Source organism: Esox lucius, chromosome 14 (genome assembly GCF_011004845.1).
Source record: "Esox lucius isolate fEsoLuc1 chromosome 14, fEsoLuc1.pri, whole genome shotgun sequence".
In the NCBI taxonomy this organism is placed as follows: domain Eukaryota; kingdom Metazoa; phylum Chordata; class Actinopteri; order Esociformes; family Esocidae; genus Esox; species Esox lucius.
The window spans coordinates 30,000,567-30,020,741 of NC_047582.1; the positions used below are offsets into that span (position 1 = coordinate 30,000,567).

Below are 20,175 nucleotides of genomic sequence, written 5' to 3' on the forward strand. Positions count from 1 at the left end.
GCATTCACCTTGCCATCAATTTTCACAAGATTTCCCATGTCTTTAGAACTCACACCCAAAACATCAGTGAGTCACCACCATGCTTTATAGTAGGGATGGTATTCTGTTCACTATTGGCCTCTCCAAACAGCGCTTATGGTTATGACCATAATGCTCTATTTTGGTCTCATCACTCCAAATTACACTGTGCCAGAAGCTGTGAGGCGTGTCAAGGTGTTGCATATTGTAACCGGGCTTTTTTGTGGCATTAGCGCAGTAAAGTCTTCGTTCTGGCAACTCGACCATGCAGCTCATTTTTGTTCATGTTTTGTCATATTGTGCTCCTTGAAACAACCACACCGTCTTTTTCCAGAGCAGCCTGTATTTCTCCTGAGTTTACCTGTGGGTTTTTCTTTGTAACCCAAACAATTCTTCTGGGAGTTATGGCTGAAATCTTTCTTGGTCTACCAGACCTTGGCTTGGTATCAAGAGATCCCCAAATGTTCCACTTCTTAATCTGTGATTTAACCGTACTGACTGGCTTATATATCTTTTTATATCCACTTCCATCTTTATGAAGTTCCATTACCTTGTTACACAGGTCTTTTGATAGTTCTTTTCTGCTCTCCATGGCTCAGTATCTAGCCTGTTTAGTGCATCCACATGAGAGCTAACACACTCATTGACTATTTACACAAATACACTAATTGCAATTTAAAAAGCCACAGGTGTGGAAAATTCACCTTTAATTGCCATTGTCACCAGTGTGTGTCTGTAACATGGCCAAACATTCAAGGCTATGTAAACGTTTGATCAGGGTGATTTCTTTTATTATTATGATTTAAAAAGGAGCCAAAAACTATGTGATAATAAATGGCTTTATATGATCGCTATTCATAAATAAAATAGGTTTTTTTGCATGATCAGTCATATTTTCTTATGAGCACAACTGTATACATTAAGTGAAGAGACAGATTAACCCTTGAATGTTAGCAATTAAATATATTAATATATATTGTCTATAGTGCATGTTCTGCATTTACCATGGATGTATACCTACTATTAAAACATCCTAACCTGAACATCTTACTACTTGCTTAAAAGTTAGTAATTAAAGAGACTGACACTGCCTAATAACTCAGAGACAGACTGACTCATAAGGGACAGGCCGCCTAGCACAGGAAATGTGGGAGACAAATACATTTATTCATTCATCCATTCATTCATTCATCTTCCGCTTCATCCGGGGCCGGGTCGCGGGGGCAGCAGTCTAAGCAGAGATGCCCAGACTTCCCTCTCCCCAGATACATTTAAATATGTATAAATATGTACACTGGTTTGTGTGTACACACACACACACCAGTGTACTGTACACACACACACACACAGCTCTGGAAGAAATTAAGAGACCACTGCACCCTTTTCTTTCCTTTCCAAAAACGTTGCAAAGGAAGGTTTTGAGTGAGGAACAGAAGCGTTGGTCTTTTGAGCAACATAAGAAAACACTTCAGGGTCACGAACATTTGAAAATAAAAAAGGCCAACGTATTTCTTCAACAGCCAAGTATTGGAATGTATTAATTGTTTAAGAAAACATACCTCTACCAACTAATATTCGTTCATATTTACATTATTTCAATAAAAGTGGGAATTCAAACGTTTCAAGCGTCAAAATTCAGACAATGCGAATGACTGAATATGGAATACATATTGCCTCATAGCTCAAAAACTATGTTATGTGCCGTAGTGAGTGTTGTAGGAAATGTTAATATCACGTTTCATTTCAGACTTATTTTGAAGGCAAAATCTGAAAACCGGAAGTCTTATTGTTGCTTCCGAATCTAATGTTGCCAACATGACGCTAATAATAGTTTGTAACAAGAGGGATGAAGCATATAGCTAGTTTGGATCTGGTAGCTAATGTTAAACGTTTTTATTTGTGTTTAGGTATAAAAGTAACTGCTTGCAAGTTATTTAGTGCGTAACGTTATAATGCTTTACATAAGCGAACAGTTAACTTAGCTAGCTACATGTTTCAGCAAGAAGAACATTCCCTTGTTTCAGCTAGCTAGCTAATAAATGCAGCTGCCTACAGCAGCAGTAGTAGCTGCTGTACGTAAATGCAACTAGCCAGAAACGCTAACTTTTAACTGTCTAGTTAATGAGTCAACATAACTTCAGCCAGCTAACGTTTTTCTGTGTTCTGTCGGCTGATTAAGTGAATCATTCTGACGTCTTAATACCTTTAACTACTTCATTCATAGCTAACCAGTAGACTATTATTTTAAGATGTTTTGTTTTATAGAACGACAGGCCAGGAATAGCAGTTTTGCTGTCTCTCTTGGCTAGCTAGCATAATAGCTAGCATAATACTTCTCACCGATACGGATTCTCCGGGAAATGGTAAGTTTTGTTAGCTTTTGGATAGTGGCTTCATCACGATAACAAGTATCACTTTAAAGTTATCATGTTTGACTTGGGTTTCAGTGGTAGTTATTTGTACCCTAAGCTACAGTAGTTTGCTATTTGTTAACCCGAAATGGCAATCTACGAACTAGCTAACACTCACAACACTTATTGAGCCGCAAAGATGAACTACCTTATACTACCAATGCAGTAACTAGGTGGTTTCTGGCCTCTAATGGAACTCATAGTGCCGTATGTTTTGTATCAGTACTTTACGTAAACGATTTGGATGCAGCAATTTGTTGGCAACACTCTCTTACTAGTGTTTTATAAATTGAGTATCTCCAGCTAACAAGTGACGTTAGATAGACATTAACACTTCGTAACTAATTATCGTAATTACTCAATTCTGAAACTGCAGGTCGACTTTCTCATGTGCCCATGGAGAAGGCGGCCTTTGAGGGGTGGCTGGAGTCGGTCTCCGCCTCTTTCCTCACGCTGAGCGACCAGCAGCGCAACCAGTCTTTAGACCAACTCATCTCGCTGAGTAATGCTGTCCAGCTCCGGCACCTATCCAACGGGCTCGAAGCGCTGCTTAAGCGGGACTTCCTGCGCCTTTTGCCACTGGAGCTCACCTTCTACTTACTACGCTGGCTAGACCCGCAGACCCTGCTCACCTGCTGCCTTGTGTGCAAACAGTGGAACAAGGTCAGGCACTCCATGATGGTGGTTTTTGGTAAAGTGCATTGTTTTTTCGATAAGCTGTTGGTCGAACAACATTTTATAGTTGGGCATTCAGTTTTATATATTAGGTCAAAAATATATTTTCAGATTTGGCCTTGTTAAGTGGTCATTTTCATTGCAGAGGCTACAGTTGTCACTCCATGCCACTGGTTCACAAGGTGGGCAGACAGTGTTGAACCTGACCCAGGACTGTGAAGCTGAATTTAAATGATAATGTAAAGCATATTTAAATAGGTTACCTATTAAAACATGTTTTCTATGTGCTTAATCAGAACCAAAATGTTGCCCATCTTCTCCAGTCATCAGCATTGTCTTACAACACTGTTGCAGAAGTGATCAGAAACGGGGTTGTACTTGGGAGAAAGCTTGGTGAAAACACCTTTTGCAGTAATTGCATCTGTGGGGTACACCTTTTGTCCTGGGTTAATATTTCTTGTAGAGGACATCTGGTTTTCCTTAAGGACTTTTGTTCACAAACCACTGGTGCAGTTTGCTTATAAGTCTACCAGCGAGTCAGTTTTTTTTACCAGCATCCCCCTCCCCTCGTAACACCATATAACACAAAACAAAGGTGTGCTGGCAAGTGATTTCTAAAGAATGCATGTATTTCAAGTAACATGACATAAAGTAAATGTGGTATGTTGCTCAATTTCCAAACCATCTTGTGACTTGAGACCAAATTATCACACATTACATTTTCAGTTGCTCCTTTAAGGATGTTAGGTTACTGTGGTAATGTAGACAACCGCACTTTTGAGTATGTTGTCAATTTTATTTCTACTGACACTTCTAGCTTGAACCTGACCAGTGTAGTAATTTTGTTTTTTGCTAGCAGTTGGAATTTAAAGTCTATCTAACGCTGAAAACCAGCAATCATGATTTAAAGAAAAACTATGTATATTCCACAAAAGTACTCACTTCACAAGGTTTTAACGTGAAAGTTCTCACACTGGGAACTAATCTTTCACTGTTCTACTCAAGTACTTGCATTGTAAAGAGCCCTGTGTGACCACCTGCCATCGTGGCTGGTGAAATAAACATTCTACGCACCAATGCCAACATCCACCCGCAAGTGTCAGTTGTTAATTTTAGGGCCTGTTCATTTTCCCTTGGCAGTGAGGACCATCCCCATGCCCTGATGTTGCCGCCACAAGTGAGGGTCTTCTTTTGCTTACGTGCCCTGTTGGGTTTGCGCCAAACATAAGCTTAGCATTCTGGACAAAAAGTTAGATTTCTGTCAGACCAAAATGTTTTGCCATGCAATTCTTTGCTTTACAAGGTTAAAGCAATGGCTGTCCTCTTGACCCACTTACATAAATCTTTTAAACCCCTCTCCTAATCTTTGAATTTGCACACCAGGGATGGAAATACATTTTTTTGTCCACCGGCCACTGTGGCTGGTGGATTTCAAAATCTACCAGCCACTCAATGTTTTTACCAGCCACTTTCTTGTTTTTAACCAACAATGTGTAACTGCATGTGAAAATGAATACTACAAGATCTACAATACTTAAGCAGTTTATTTAATCTCAAGTCTCATTGAAACTATTAGTTTTGGCATCTTCTGAAGCGTGTTGACGACATACAGAGCAGTACATTATCAGATTTGTCTCGTAGTAAACAAACCAATTGCGGGACTCCCCATTGTCTGCTTTTCTCCATCGTTCTTTTTTTGACTTTCGCCTCTTTGTCCACTGGCTCCTCCTGAGATGTTTTTTCAGCGGACCTCTTAGCGCCTGCGATGTAACGCCACTTTTTTTTATGTGCGCCGCCTCTAAAGTATCAACAGTATGCAATTTTAATTTACCCGCCACGGTGGCCGGTAGGTGAAGCAAGTTTACCCGCCACAACACAATCACCCGCATTTGGCTGGTGGCGGGTGCTAATTTCCATCCCTGTTGCACACCTTTCTCACTTGAGGCAATTTACTACCAACCATCACAGATGTACACCAATGGAGGATGATTAGCTTGTGTGGTTATTATTTCTTGGGTTACACCTGAGCTAAGTTAGGGTTGCTATATATTACAAGGTGGGGGGGTGTGACTTACCCACGGTGGTTTCAGTTGAACTGTGACATCCTGTTGGGTCCTGCCTCACGCAGGTGATCAGTGCGTGCACGGAGGTCTGGCAGGGCGTTTGTCGGGACCTCGGCTGGCGCATCGATGACTCAATCCAAGACGCGTCCCACTGGAAGGGGGTCTACCTCAAGGCCAAGCTGCGGATGATGCAACTGAAAAACCAGGAGGCATTTGAGACGTCGTCGCTCATCGGGCACAGCGCCCGAGTCTATGCCCTCTACTACAAGGACGGCCTTCTTTGCACTGGTGGGTTGTGTGTGTGGTCTATGACTGGCACACTGTAAAAAAATCACATTTCATTCTGTAGCTAATTGTGATTAATAGAAAAAGAATAAATACTTGATAAGAATATTTCCGTTTGAAAAGCAGCGCGGTGAGTTATGGTGAATGTTTTCAGTGTAAGCTGTGGAATCGATCTGTGTCAGAATGTTTTGCCGGAAGGTTTTCACAATGACATAAAAGTCAGTAATATTCAGCAACTAATGCCCCTAATATTTAAGTCTGCAAAAAAACCTCATGCATTGGAAGGTAGGGGAAACGAGGAACGGGTTCCATGGATACAAAGAACCGGGGTTCTAAAAACCCTGTCTTTACTTTTCAGATAATGTCACTCACACACACAGGCTACAAAATAATTATATTACAAAAATAAGTAATTTGTCGGTGTCCAGCTTTCCATTAAAAATGACAACATTTGGTCAGATTTGATCTAAAGCATATGGGTGTGTGGTAATACGTTGTGCTAAGATCAGAAGCCCTATCAAAGGTCATCTACAAATGGAAAAAATTCCACTGGCAATCTAGAGGACAAGTCGTCCCACACAATTCATCTGACAAGCTGTCAGAACCCCGGGGCAATGTCGAGGGACTAAAGTGCATGAATCGACTGAGACCAAACACACTTGGCCTTATATGGGAGGTCAGAAAGCAAGAAGACTCTTCCCTCAAAATAATATTAAGGCATGAATGACGTCTGCCAGACAACAAATTTAGACCATTGTCAAATAGAAAGTTAAATGGAAATTTCTGGATTCTGGTAATTCCGTTCATCCCCCATAGTCAAAACCTAAAATGTCAATGACTGCGTTTGGTTTGAAGGTTAGTGCCTTACTGTTTGTGTAACTAAATGGCACAATGACTGGATGTTTCTGAGCACAGTGGACAGGCTAGCAGTTCCTGTAGATTTCCAGACATTGAGGTAGCGCTAGTCAGCATTGGTTTCCTAAATGAATTCACTGGATGCAGGGACCTAAAATGGCATTCACAAAATCAGTGAATTTGTTGTTGTCGCTTACTCATTCATGTAATTGTGTGGAATTCCTTTTTCTGAAATTATTTCGTAGGCTCTGACGACCTTTCCGCCAAACTGTGGGATGTCCGCACAGGGCAGTGCGTATATGGCATCCAGACGCACACCTGTGCCACGGTGAAGTTTGACGAGCAGAAGCTGGTGACCGGGTCCTTTGACAACACCGTCGCCTGCTGGGAGTGGAGCACGGGCGCCAAGATTCAGCAGTTTCGTGGGCACACAGGTGCAGGTGAGCGTACCGCCAGATCATCTCCAGCTTTAGCTGTTTTCTGACATGAAGTCGTTGGCCAGTTGCGTGCATCCTAGCATTAAACTGCTGGCGAATGTCAGCGTTGTGTCACTGTGAAGTGTGAGGAAGTGATCTCTTCTGTCATGGTTAAGCTTGTCCATTTTAGTTTGTAATGCGGTTTTGTCAGACATATTTTATCTTGGTCTATTTCATATAGGCCCCCTCCCCCGTCATTCTCTGGGCTTCCTTATAAAAATATTGTAACAAAAACATCTGGTTTTGGCAGAATAAATAGACCCCAGTTTATGCACTTCAGTGACTCTTCCAACAGGTTGTTTTGAGATAACTGGGACAGATTCCATTTTAAACGATATGGTCTGTTCTAAAATGGACACTTGGCCACGTCTGAGTGTGTGCAACCGCCGCGTCATTCGCACAGCCTCTATGCAACAGGAAACACTGACGGAACATGGGGCCGGATGGTCCGCCAGATGTGTTCATCTGCAGCGTCCTCTGGTTATTTCCACCTCCCACTGAGAAACCAGTATGCCGGGCGTTGGGGTCAGTAGATACTATGTATTTGGGAGTGGAAATAACCAGATGGGCCTTTACTTTGCTATTCGTATGGTTGTAGCGGTGGCTATATGCATTTTGCCTTTTAACTAACAAGAACTCAAAGTTCTGTGAGGTTACAGCCCATTTTGAGAGTGGGGGTGTAAGTTCAGTGTCAAAACCGTCATGCCAAATGCATATTCCGTGACTCTTCAAGTCGGTGCGCTAACACCCGTTTCTGTCGTTGGCTTTCATAAGTGTTCAGCGTGGACTACAACGACGACCTGGACACGCTGGTGAGCGGCTCGGCGGACTTCTCTGTGAAGGTGTGGGCCCTGACCGCAGGTGTCTGCCTCAACACCTTAACGGGACACACCGAATGGGTCACCAAGGTAACCTGTTATTCTGGGTCAGGTTCCGGAGCACTGCCCCGGCCTAGATAATGCAATATGCCTGTTTACGGGACTCCGTTGAAGTCCCGGGGCAGAATGCTGACGAAACGGCACGTTGCATTACGCTCGATGTCTGCAACCATTTTAGATTGCTAGCAAACAGCTGACAGATCGCACACTGGCATTGCTAAATGTTCCCACTGGTGGTACCATGCGAATGAACACACTAATCCAACTTTAGGTGGCCCGTGTTCAACGGACTACAGGATGAAGGATCCAAACGTGTCGTACATCTTAAGACTGTCCAACCCTTCCCCCCGTCTAGGTGATTCTCCAGAAGAGTGAGGTAGAATCCATGGTGCACTGCCCAGGCGACTACATCCTGTTGAGCGCTGACAAATATGAAATTAAGGTGATGTGCTTCTTCTGTTCACACTTGGATCCCCATTTCCCTCCAGTTTTGTTTTCTAGTAGTACTTAATCCGCCCACACGGTGTCCCCCCCACACTCTGTTTGACCCCCGTCTTGTGACGACGTCTTTGCACGCATGCTCCCCTTTCCAGCCGGCTGGCGTGTCGGGCAGCATCAGTACATACGTGTGTGTGTGTGTGTGTGTGTGTAATCACACATCCCTTCATCTCACAGGTTTGGCCCATAGGCAGGGAGATCAACTGCAAGTGCTTGAAGACCCTGTCCGTGTCAGAGGATCGCAGTGTGTGTCTTCAGCCTCGCCTGCAGTTTGACGGCCGCTACATTGTCTGTAGCTCAGACCTGGGGGTCTACCAGTGGGACTTTGCCAGCTTCGATATCCTCAGGTAACAGCTGCCCAGGGCCTCTGGTTTGCAGATGGGATCAGGGCTTTAATGTCCCGACCGACCCATGGTCTTCACAGCCCTTGGACTCACTGGTCCGGACAGGATCTTATTGGGACCTCGCCGTTATTAACCCAGAAAATTTGTGATTGTTTTCATTGGTTGCTGTTGTACGAGGCATTTTCGCTCGGAGAGCCGCAGGCTTCTTCATTATCTTGCTAACGTTGAAGGTTTATGAAGTAAACAAGATGGTTTTGTTTTGTTGGGCGGTGCTTAATTAAAGCATAGATCTGACTAGCTCAATTTGAAACGGGGGGGGGATGTTCAACCAGGGTTAAGCATTGCCTTCATTATCAACACCTCCCGGCCACAGCAAAACACCCTTTTCAAGGGTCTTTGCGTCAGCCAGGCTTCATCCTTGTTAACACTGCCAGCTTGTTGTAAACCACTTCATGACTTGCTGTGAACAAAACCTTTTGAATTGTCAACAGCAGGTTTGGAGTGCCTACACCAATGACCTGCAGACAAAAATATTTCATAAACTGATTGTAATGGAGTCCTTTTGCACCTGCTGAAAATGAATTACTGAATCTCCTTCTTTTCAGGGTCATTAAAACGCAGGACCCAGCCAACCTCTCCCTGCTCAGCTTCGGCGAGGTGTTCTCGCTCCTCTTCGACACAGACTTCCTGTATGTCATGGACCTGAGGACAGAAAGGATTACCGGCCGCTGGCCATTGCCTGCCTATAGGAAGTCCAAACGAGGCTCCAGCTTCCTGCCAGGTGTCACTTCCTGGCTGAACGGATTGGATGGGCGAAATGACTCTGGCCTGGTGTTTGCCACGAGCATGCCGGACCACAGCATTCACCTGGTTCTGTGGAAAGAGAACGGACTGAAAAAAACGGCGCTGATGAAACCTACCACTGCTAGGTTTTCAATTGCCGTGTAGAACCTGGCGATGTAATGTTCAAATCCCACAGCCGGGGTGGGTTATTGCATGGACCAAAGTGTTAATGTCTTTCCTACTATTTCCTTTCATCAAACATGCTCTCATACATACAAACGTCATGCAACTTTCAGAGAGAGTATCCGATTGCTTCACCGACCATGGTAAGAGGCACCAAAACGCTGCTATGAACAGGGGGGGGGGGGGGGGGGGGGGTGAAAGGCCACTTTAGGGGCCTAGGAGGGTTGGTTTTAGGTCTGACCCTGCCGGGGGGGGGTCCTCTCCCATTGAAGGAAATGTGGAACTCTGAAAGCTGTTTGGTCAACGACAAAAGACGTTTACAACTGCTATTGACTGACATTACAAAACATCGGACTTTTCAGCTGATGTCCCCTGTGCTACCGTGTATTGGGACTTTTAAACTTCAGGCAGAATGTGCTGTGACAGGGTCCTTCAAGCAGCTAAGAGGTAGTCTTTAAAAAAGATTTAAAAACACAATACTACTTTACAAGGACGTACATCTCCTATGACCTTTAGGCACAGTGTGTCCTAGGTCACCACACATCCCCATGAAAGGTCGATGTCAAAGTGGTTAGGTACATTGGCTTTGTACCATGTGAAGCTTTGTTGGATATTCAGTGTAACTCTGTTGTTTGATAATGCTTTTCTTTGGGGTGCTTGTTTTAAAAGTCAACTTGAGAAATTTTGTAATGTGCCTTTTTCATTTGAGTATTCATCTAGCTGTGACAAAAACCAAACTAGAATTCCATTATTACCCAGGCACATTGCAATAAGATAATGACTGTTGTTCAGAAGCAGAAACAACTATTTCAACATACTATAACAGGACACATACAATGTATTTCTAATCATACCACTATGTACCCTATATGACTCACCTGAGTATTTCTGCTGTACTGCGGCATTGAAGTATAGACTAAGTTGTTTATTGTTTGTCACGGCTTTGCAGTTGGATATAGTCTCAATGTAGTGATTGAGAGAGGACAATTTAATTCCTTAAAATCTGGAAAATTATTAAATATGATTTCTGAGATTTTGCTTAGATGTTCTCTCGTAGGCAGGGGTCAACATTTTGCAAGTCAGTTGTACTGATTTGAGTCCATAGTTATTAACAATGTACACACTTTCTCCCCCCACTCTGTCTTACGGTGACAGGTTCAGTGGTTTACCTCACATGGCACGCCCTGAGAAACTCATCTACATCTATCCATTTATTTATTTTATTTTTGGGGGGCGGGGGGGTATATTTTGTGGTATGTTTATTTCAACACTTTAGATACGTGGTTTTCCCTGAAGAGCACACTGGCCCCTCTGAAGTAAAGTTAGCCCAAACATTCTGTTTCCATAGAACTCAGTCGTTCCAGTTTCCATGCTGTGACCGGACTAGGGCTTGTGACTTGGCAGATGGGATACATTTTACATCATGGCTGTTTTCATCCTGTTAGATTTGTTGCTGTCCCACAGAGTTCTGGGGTGAGGGCACTGGTGTCTCCTCCAATGCACTTTGCAAAGTTAGGCTTAGCGTTGAGGAGGCACAGACAGAAAAAAGCGTGTCATTTGAAAGTTAGTAACATTTTCAAGCAATGTTTGTTCTCCCAAGGATTCTCACTTTGAGCTTCTTTACTGACAGGTAGCTGTCTTGCCGTTCTGTTGATGCCTTACCAAGCACATGGTATGGTGAAACGGTCTGGTAGACATTTTGCTGATGGATCCATGTCTGGAAGAATCTTATTCCATTGGGTTTGGTTCAAACAATTTACACCACCTCACTAAAATGTATTGCGCTGTAACAGCATCATACAAGACACAGATCTAGCCACAGTCATCATCATCTAATATAGATCAATCAGGTCTGTTGGTCGTGTATAACAATATTGCCATCTTTCAAATAAATGAAAGTAGCTAACCTTTTTTGCTATGAGCTAAGTTACATTTTTATCATTACCCTGAAAGCTGGTTTCCATTTTCTTCATGAACGGATTGTTGCTATCCACAAACAAAGGCTTACTTGTCTGTTAGCACAGAATGTCGGCTCACTTTTGAATTGGTTAAATGGACTCCAAGTCTTTAGCTGGATGTGACATGTTGAACCTTGCCATCTGCTTTAGTCAACATTAGACATTCAATTAGAGGACTTGTTTGCACTTCTAAAATGAACATTTTAGTATTGAACTGCACACCAGCGTTGTCACAGGAACCGTGTACAAAACATGCTGTAATTTATAAATGTCTGAAATGATATGGATGAAAATACCCTGAAATTAAAGCTGACAGTCTGCACTTTAATCCACAGTCATTGGATCATTTCAAAGTCCAAACTACTGATCTACCGAGCCAAAAAGTCACTGTCAAAATACTTTTGCAGTTCACTATATTTTTTAGCCCTGGTTACACCCTGAATTAATGTGATTTTGCTTATCATTAGGTTGGGTTGTGGCCCGAACCTTCCACAATCACTAATTCACTAATTGCCCTGTACTGCCAGTCTTTCCTGTACCGGCCTGAAGAGAAGTTTAGGAATGGTGGGTTAATGAAGTGTGAGGGGTCAGGTATTCTTTGTACCCCAGGAGTACTGTTGGACCTCAAAGGGCAGGTGGCAGAATTAGCCATTCTGTGGGACACATAATTCATTGCGCAGCAGGAAGATTGAGACCTAGAGCAGTGATGGAGTGGACTAATGTTTGTGCAATGAATAACCAACATACAGTGGCTCAGGTATTCACCTACCTTGGACTTTTCCCACATTATGTTATAACTTGGAATGAAAATGTCTTTAATTAGGAATTGAAGAAAACAAAATCTAGAAATTGTTCTGAGTAAAAAAAAAAGAAAAAAGTGATTGCATAATTATTTACGCAATGTACTCAGTATTTGGTAGAAGCACCATTGGCAGAAAGGTCTGTTTGGATAACTCTACCAGCTTTGCACATCTGGATACAGCGATGTTTGCCAATTCTTGTTGGCGAAATTGCTCAAGCTCTGTCAAGACGGACTGGTTGAATGGCAGTTTTCAACCTTTCCCACATTTTTTTGGATTGAAGTCAGGGCTTTGACTGGGCCTTTCAAGGACACTGATCTTTTTAGTTTTCAAGCAACTCCTGTGTGGCTATGGTGATTTGGGGGGTGAATGTCTTGCTGGAAGATGATTTTTCTCCCAACTAACAGGTCTCTTCCCAAAAGCTCTCTGTACTTTCCTGCATCCATGTAGAAGAGAAGCACCCTCTTGGCATAGCGTGATGCTGCCACTACCTTGCTTTAGAGTAGGGGTGGTAATCCCAGGATGGTGTGGACTAGTAGGCTTCCACCAAACATAGCACTTGTTGATTAAAAGGCCAAAAATCTCCTTTGGTCTCATCAGACCATAGAATCTCGCACTTAACCTGAAGTCTCCCACATGCCTTCTGGCAAACTCTGGCTGAGATTTTGTGTGTTTTTCCAATGACAACTTCCTTTTTATTGCTCTCCCATTAGGGCCACTTTTGTGGAAAACTTTGTGGCAGTATGTACAGCTCAGCTTTGCTACTTTTTGAGGACAGCCTGTTCTAGACAGATTCACAGTGTTTCCATGTTCTCTTTCTTAATGATGGAATTTGCTCTCAGGGGGGATATTAAATGCCTTGGAAATGTTATATCCTACCCCTGATTTGTACTTTTGAAGAACCTCATTTCCAGATTTTTTGTTCACGGTGACATCAAGAACTTTGGTATTGATCAGTGGAAAAACCTGATTAAATCCATTGTGATTTAATGTTGTAATACAACATGTAGCAAGGTCCAAGGGGTTAAACACTGGGAGCTACTGTGAGTGTGTGTGTATATAAAGAAGCTGCCTGCATACGATACAATACGTGCATGCAAACTATGAAAATGTAGCCATGTGTAAAAAACGGGAGATTCCCCTTTAAGTTGCTTTGAGGAAACCGGGCACCGTTAGCTGTTGCGTGCTAATTGCTTCAGTTCAAGGCTTGGGCAGAGGAACAAGGGCTGTTTAATCAGGGATAATGCCCAGTCAGATTGGGACAGAGAGGCTTTCCATGGGACAGAGCGCTCAATGGCCTGATTATGCACCATCATGACATGCATTTGAAAGCTATCAGTAATTATCCATATTACGGAGTATTGTCGAGATGGTTGCAACTATCAGGACTGTTTTTGGCATTGTGTTTGGACTACATCACAGTGTGGGCAGGCAACGTAAGTGGATCTATTGTGGTGACTCAACGAGCTGGTAAATAGACACAGGACTTGGAGGACTGGATGTTTTGGCTGTAAATGCATGTTGTTCTCAAGCCGTCTATTTGAAAGGATATTTGTGAAATATTAAAGGGATTGTTCACCCTAATATCTACAGTATGGCACAGTTCCTTCCCCTGTACATTTGCAAAGTTAGGCTTAGGCTTAAAAGGTTTGACAGGAATTCACACTTTGGCTTATTTTATTGGCAAGGTTTCCAAATTCTACTATTTTAGCATTTATGGCACAAATCCTATCCAAGTCCAGAGACTTATTAGTATTTTTTAAGCATCATGTTCAAATTGTACTAAAGTACAATGACTCAAGCCACAAATGACTTGAGGCTTAACAAATGCCCCTCTAAAAACTGTCAAAACTGCTTCTTGGTACCATTGATTGAATGTGATTTGTTTCACAAATATCCCAATTATGGTACAGGTATAAATGTAAACGTCATTAAAGCCATCTCTAAGGGGCTTTGTTGAGCTTCACAAAATGTACTTCTGGCTGATTTGGATATGATATGTGAAAAATGCTAAGGTCTGGACTTATAACAGAAGTACTAAAATGCTAACATTTAGAAACAATACCAGGAAAACTAAAGCATGTCATCCTTTCTCCAGAGATACAGGACATGAAGACCAATGTACCATTTTGTTATCTAGGTGAAGTAACCCTTATAGCATTAAAAGTGGCTGATTTGGAAGTGCAAATTAGATACTTAATCATGCATTAAGTATCGATTAAGCAATCTTCTTCTTAACACTGTTTTGGGATTATATGCCATCTTAAATGTACATAGTGTTTATGATAATGGAGCACATGAGAACTCTAGATGGCGGTAGAGGTGCAGCTTTTAGCTGTAGCCTACTTCCAAATTAACCAAGGCTGACCTTCACTGAAAATTATAGATGGTGTATCTCCAAGTAATCCTTGCATTTACCTTCACAGCAGCATCTCCTGAAGAAACAGATCTGTGGAAAATGGACACCCAACTGCAAACAGATTCGTTTTTTCTGTGGTTCCAGTAGCTGTCCTATTCTAATTGAATAGCATTTTGTAAAAGAAAATTAGCTTGGTCTTGAGTTCAAAGTTCTATGAAGGTTTTAACATTTTTACATACGCATGGTATAATCGAAGTACGGCCACCAAATATGACCGCACTCCGAGAAATCAAAGAATCTAGGTTTGACACTGGCCACGCCCACTACTCATTATTCACATATTGAACACAGCTTGACCAGAGAATGACCTGGTATCAGTTCTAAGATCTCAACCGAGAACCTTAATGTCTGTTAATTACCCAAGTCATAGCATAGTAAATGAAACCACTATAGGAATTAATCTGCCATTTTTACCTGCCTTTGTCCTCCCTATCCAAATTTGTGATACTCTAATTTGTGATTTTGGCCATGCCTTGTCGCAGACCCCCCATCTGTTGGGTTTCCACAACAACAGCTCTCCTTGATGTAGGGAGTTGATCATGGATTTAGCAAACTGCAATTTATTTAACTGGAAAACCTAAGTCTGCAATTATTTTTTAAGAAAAATTTACAAATATTGGCCAAAATGGCCACTCTGGGAAAATATAAAAATTGGTCTCGGTTATGTTCTAAAACTGATGACCTGGTTACAGACTGAATTCCAGACCGAGCTCAACTACCAAAATCAATTAGAGAGTAGTGAAATGTGTTAGAAGACAAATTCCAAGGGACAGGTATAAAACAGAGCAGTGCTTCAGTAATGACTGATTAATTTCATTTGATTTATTTATTGCAATAAAGATGTACAAAGTATTGGTAACCTTAACTGTTAAAATGTTAGAAAAAAAGCATATTTGTGACAGTTAACAGTACAGTATATCAAAACATTCCTGTTTCAACCAGCTAGGTAGATCACATCTACCGAGATGGGAGAGCAGGAGAAAACATCTTCAAAACCGCATTGTCAACACAGCTTTTCTTTCAAAAGGTATATAAAAGATAGAAATGTACAGACTGAAAAAAGAGAAACTGAAATAGATCAAATTTCAAAAATCAACATGCAAATTAACTTTAATAAAAAGGAAAAAGGAGAATTCTAAACTAAAATAAATATCTTTCTCCATATTAATTTGCCATTAATATTCCAATCCCTCAATTTATATCGTTAGACTGCTTTATATTTACATGTCTCTATTCTTCGAGAGTTACAGTATGAACTAAGGAATCTGAATCATGGGAAATATTGACCATTACATTTTTCTTACTCCATCATCATGCCTCACAACAACTGAATACAGGTGTTGGGTGGGGGGGCTTTGGCAAAAAAAAAAAAAAGTTATAGACCTCAACATGGTGTGGACAAGTTACAGGCAACGTGTTTTGGTCTCATGGACAGAGCACAGTAGTGTAAAGCTCAGGCTAAATATGGACATTGAGAGGATGTTACAGTATGTCTCCTCAACCCCCCCCCCCCCCCTATCCTGTGTATCTAGTTATACAGTACATCAATGGAAAACACCAACACACATTATTTGGTTGCGACATAGACAGCAAGTTTGTTGTTTTCACACTACAGCGACAAAGATCCCCCGCACATTTGTATTGATACATTTTCTTACATACTTAAATAGAAATGTAGAGTAACCCGTGTTGTCGGTCTGGAACATTGTTGCTTCGTCACGCTAACTGAGGGTCAAGTGCTTTATACACACGGTACATAGAACAGATCTCGATTAGTAAGATTGTACCATCTGGTTTCTAAAAAGCTTTACAACCCCCACCCATTTAAAAAATATAATGACATGCTTTGCACATATTTCCAAGAAATGTTTTTATACACTAGTATATATACTGGAGCGCTACATACTGTATATATACACACATACTGTATAATATATGTATACACACTGTATATTATGTATATATATATATATATCTATATTCATTCATAATCACATGTTGTATTTGTCCTCGAAGGACAATGCTTAGATGCAGTCAACTGTGTGGTGAAAGTACACTGGACCAAAGAAATCATCAACGCACTGCACTTTCATTTCCATGTGGGATTATGATTTAAAAAAAAAGAAATACAATGTAGCAGAAAGTGTGAACGAACGATGTAAGCGGCAGAAGAGAGGCTGTCCTTCCCCTGTAGTGTCTGTCAGGCGTACATTCAACTGACCCGAGCCTCGTGCCACTGTGTGACTGGTCCCGAGCCTTGGCCAGTCACACAGTGTAAAACTGGCATAAAGAATGACACGGACCGGGGAGGAGAATGGGCTGTGACGTGGCCAACCTAAAGGGGGTGGCCCATAGACGGCTCGGGTAAGGCGCGGGCAATACTGTACATTATGAACACAAATAACCCTGTTCTGATCCAAAAAAAGAAAAAAGCTTTCAGCGGTTCCCACTGAAATCCCCCATTCACAAGTTAGAGACTAACTGAACATTGATACCTGCAAATTGGCCATTTTACCCCCCCCTCCTCCTCAGAGAAAGCCCTCACGTGTTACAAACCACTTTCATAGAAGTGTAGCTTTATAGACCAGCTTAAACGGTCAAATGAACCAGGCATGGGCTCTAATGACAGGACTACTAGATGGGCTCTAATGACAGGACTACTACATGGGCTCTAATGACAGGACTACTAGATGGGCTCTAATGACAGGACTACTAGATGGGCTCTAATGACAGGACTACTAGATGGGCTCTAATGACAGGACTACTAGATGGGCTCTAATGACAGGACTACTACATGGGCTCTAATGACAGGACTACTAGAGGTATACATGTATCAGCGCTCTTCAGAAAAACTGTTCTAACAGAAACGGACCAATTACCCACTGATCTTGACACACAATTCAAAGTGGCAGTTGTTTCTGCATTTCACACGCCCCCCCCCCCCCCGGTTTACTGTTGAGTGCTATGAAACTATCTACATGAGTATGTCCAGGCACCATTGTCCGAGGCAGAATGAGCTAATGCCACCACTACTGGGGGAAAAAATACATTCACACCAATCAGCACTTCTCTAGCCACGGTTAACCCTGCAGCAAGCACACATTCTTTATGCTTTCATGTAACTAAGGGAGCTGGGAGATGGTTTATATGCATGTCATTGTTTGGATGACAGACTGACAAAAAAAAAAAAACGCAGCTGCCTCAACACTGACCCACTACTACAATCATACAGCCAGTATGAGTTATATTTCAGCTACAATGACCACCATTACATCTAGCATTAAGGCAAAGTCTTCATTCAGTAAGAAGGCCTAGGCCATTTTCTGTGGATTCACTCCAAAAGTAGCAGACCAAGGGCTAGCGTCCTAACTTGAGATAAGCGCGTTCGTAACTCAGACCTTCACAAACCCCTAAGGACATCATAATTCACAAATGCCAGTACACTTGGTGCCTCTCAAGTTAGAATTATAGTCCACTTTGGCAACCTAAAGGAGACTTCAATGTTGGGCACAGCCAGGGATTTGTTCATGTTAGCAGCTTTTGGTAGACATCTGGACATTTAGCATGGCCATGCTAAAACCCAGTTCTAGTCGACTGCGGCTACCTCTGACATAGCCTGGGAAAAAAGCCCCCGTGGAACTTCCAATACCTAGACCTGTGGGTGCTTTCTTCTAAGACGACATTCTTGGAGACCGCCAAAACATCTTTCAGAGTTGAAGTCGATGGTGTCTAGTGTTAGGTCTGTACAGGATCCTGCACTAACAACTATTTCATTTCCACAACTTAAAGGAAGACAAATAAATGAACTCAAGGAAAACACAGATCCTGGTGAACAAAACAAAAGAACAAAACACAGTTTTGGGGGGGGATTTAACAAATGTAAACACCAGAGAACGCTTTTTATGCTATCGTGGAGACTTTCTGCCAACCTCCAACAAACACCAGCATTTAAAAAAAAAAATCCTCAAAAAACAGATGATTACATTTAAAAGCCAATAATAAAAATAACTCATCCATCTATATATACACATTTTTATACCGTTATATCTGGGTAGAGCAATTTATAATGTAATACCTTTGATTTCAACTAGAAGGCACATCCATAAGGCTGTAAAAAGGTGTTGCGAAGCATGGTTCTCCCCCAACACAAGAAAAGGAAAAGATTTAGGGTGATTATTGCTGCATTGAATAAAGAAAAAACAAAAAGCTGTATAACTTAGAAACGTGACACCAAGAGGAATGGGATTAATAATAACAATATTAATAGCGTGTGAATAGTGTGCTCAGGTGCTTTCAAGCCAAAGAGGAACTCGACTGAGAAAAATGTAATTGTTCACTTCTTTCGCAACGTTCACTTCGGTCACCATTTTGAAAAATGTAGTGGGGGACGTTACTGACCAACCCCCTTTCACATTGGAAGCCGGACCTCCGGAGCAACACCATATCCTTTATCATCATCATCATCAATGGCTACGGGCTCTACCTTCATTGGAGTGTGTGTCATGAGTGACTCAGGGCTGGCCCTGGGATAGGAGACGTGGGCGGTCCCAGAGGCAGCACTAGTGAAAGTGTGTGCGTGCGTGCGTGTATTTAAGAGTAGAAGGTAAGGACGCTTTGGTGGTTTCCGCGCACCAGGAGGAGGGGAGGCAGGTCCTTGGACAGGACCTCCAGCCAGGACATGTAGAGAGCGCTGGACACCGCTCCCTTCCGGGCCAGCGGCATGCTCCTGTTGGACGGACAGAGAGGGCATCGTCAGGTCACACAACGGATTTGGGGTAACACTCAGGGCGGGGTGGAGGCAAGGCCTCTCCACGGCTTTCAGTCATGTGACCGGCGCCACCATTCAGCGCCGGGCTGAACTGCACAAACAGCCACGATCCGTTTGAGGCCAGTTCCCCCATTTCACACTTGTGCCTCGTGTGTCGGCGCAACAACGTCCCATGGGGAGACTCACAGGGCGGGCTCACCCGGCAAAACAACCATCCGTGAGACACACAAATGGAGGTGAGGACAATGCGCATTTCAGGTATTTTGAATGACTCTGGGTACTGCGCTCCCCTCATTACAGCGGTTGTGTGTATGCTGTCGATGGCAGGGCTAAGGAAAGCAGCGGAATGGGACAGGATAACCGGATCGAATCAGAACCCAGGATGCAGAGAGAGGATCAGCGAGGAACCCGAGGGGGAAATACATGCGGGGGAGGAAGACGAAGGACTAACACGAAGAGAGATAAATATAGAAGAGGAGGAGGTGGAGGAAGAGCGGAAGGAGAGCCAATAAAAGTGAAGGAGACGTGTGCAGAGGCCAGCGGTGAATTCGCTCGGCCAAACCAAGTGTTTACGGGAGTGAAACGTTCACGTCAAACAGATTTCACACCGGACAAACTCAGCTAGGACTCCCACTGTTCTCATGTGTTTTTGATTAGAATAAAAAGCACAAACCAAAAGTGAAGGGAAATATAAAGGGGTGGGGCTGTCCTTTCAGTTAACCAGGTTGTCAGCTGATTCACTTAGTGACCGCTATTGACAG

At 42.6% G+C, this 20,175-nt stretch overlaps 2 protein-coding genes across 5 annotated transcripts in view; one reads left to right on the forward strand and one right to left on the reverse strand.

The window, feature by feature from the left end:
• Positions 1–1,807: 1,807 nt before the first annotated feature.
• fbxw2 (F-box and WD repeat domain containing 2) lies at positions 1,808–9,648 on the forward strand. Of its 2 annotated transcripts, none has more exons than XM_010889651.5 (9): positions 1,808–1,891; positions 2,284–2,381; positions 2,806–3,092; positions 5,233–5,455; positions 6,553–6,747; positions 7,558–7,691; positions 8,017–8,103; positions 8,337–8,506; positions 9,109–9,648. In XM_010889651.5, exons 3-9 carry the CDS (start codon positions 2,826–2,828, stop codon positions 9,449–9,451), a joined length of 1,419 nt encoding a protein of 472 aa, XP_010887953.1. In that variant the 5' UTR covers positions 1,808–1,891; positions 2,284–2,381; positions 2,806–2,825; the 3' UTR covers positions 9,452–9,648. The 2 variants fall into 2 exon arrangements, with proteins under 2 accessions (XP_010887953.1, XP_010887954.1); XM_010889652.4 differs by having other exon boundaries at positions 1,818–2,196.
• Positions 9,649–15,446: 5,798 nt separating this feature from the next.
• Positions 15,447–20,175, reverse strand: part of slc12a2 (solute carrier family 12 member 2) — a 57,523-nt gene continuing 52,794 nt past the window's right edge. For all 3 annotated transcript variants that reach the window (XM_034296899.1, XM_034296898.1, XM_034296897.1), the window contains one exon: positions 15,447–19,372. In XM_034296899.1, the coding sequence (XP_034152790.1) occupies positions 19,237–19,372 (136 nt within the window). In that variant the 3' untranslated portion in view covers positions 15,447–19,236. The remainder of the gene's footprint in view (positions 19,373–20,175) is intronic.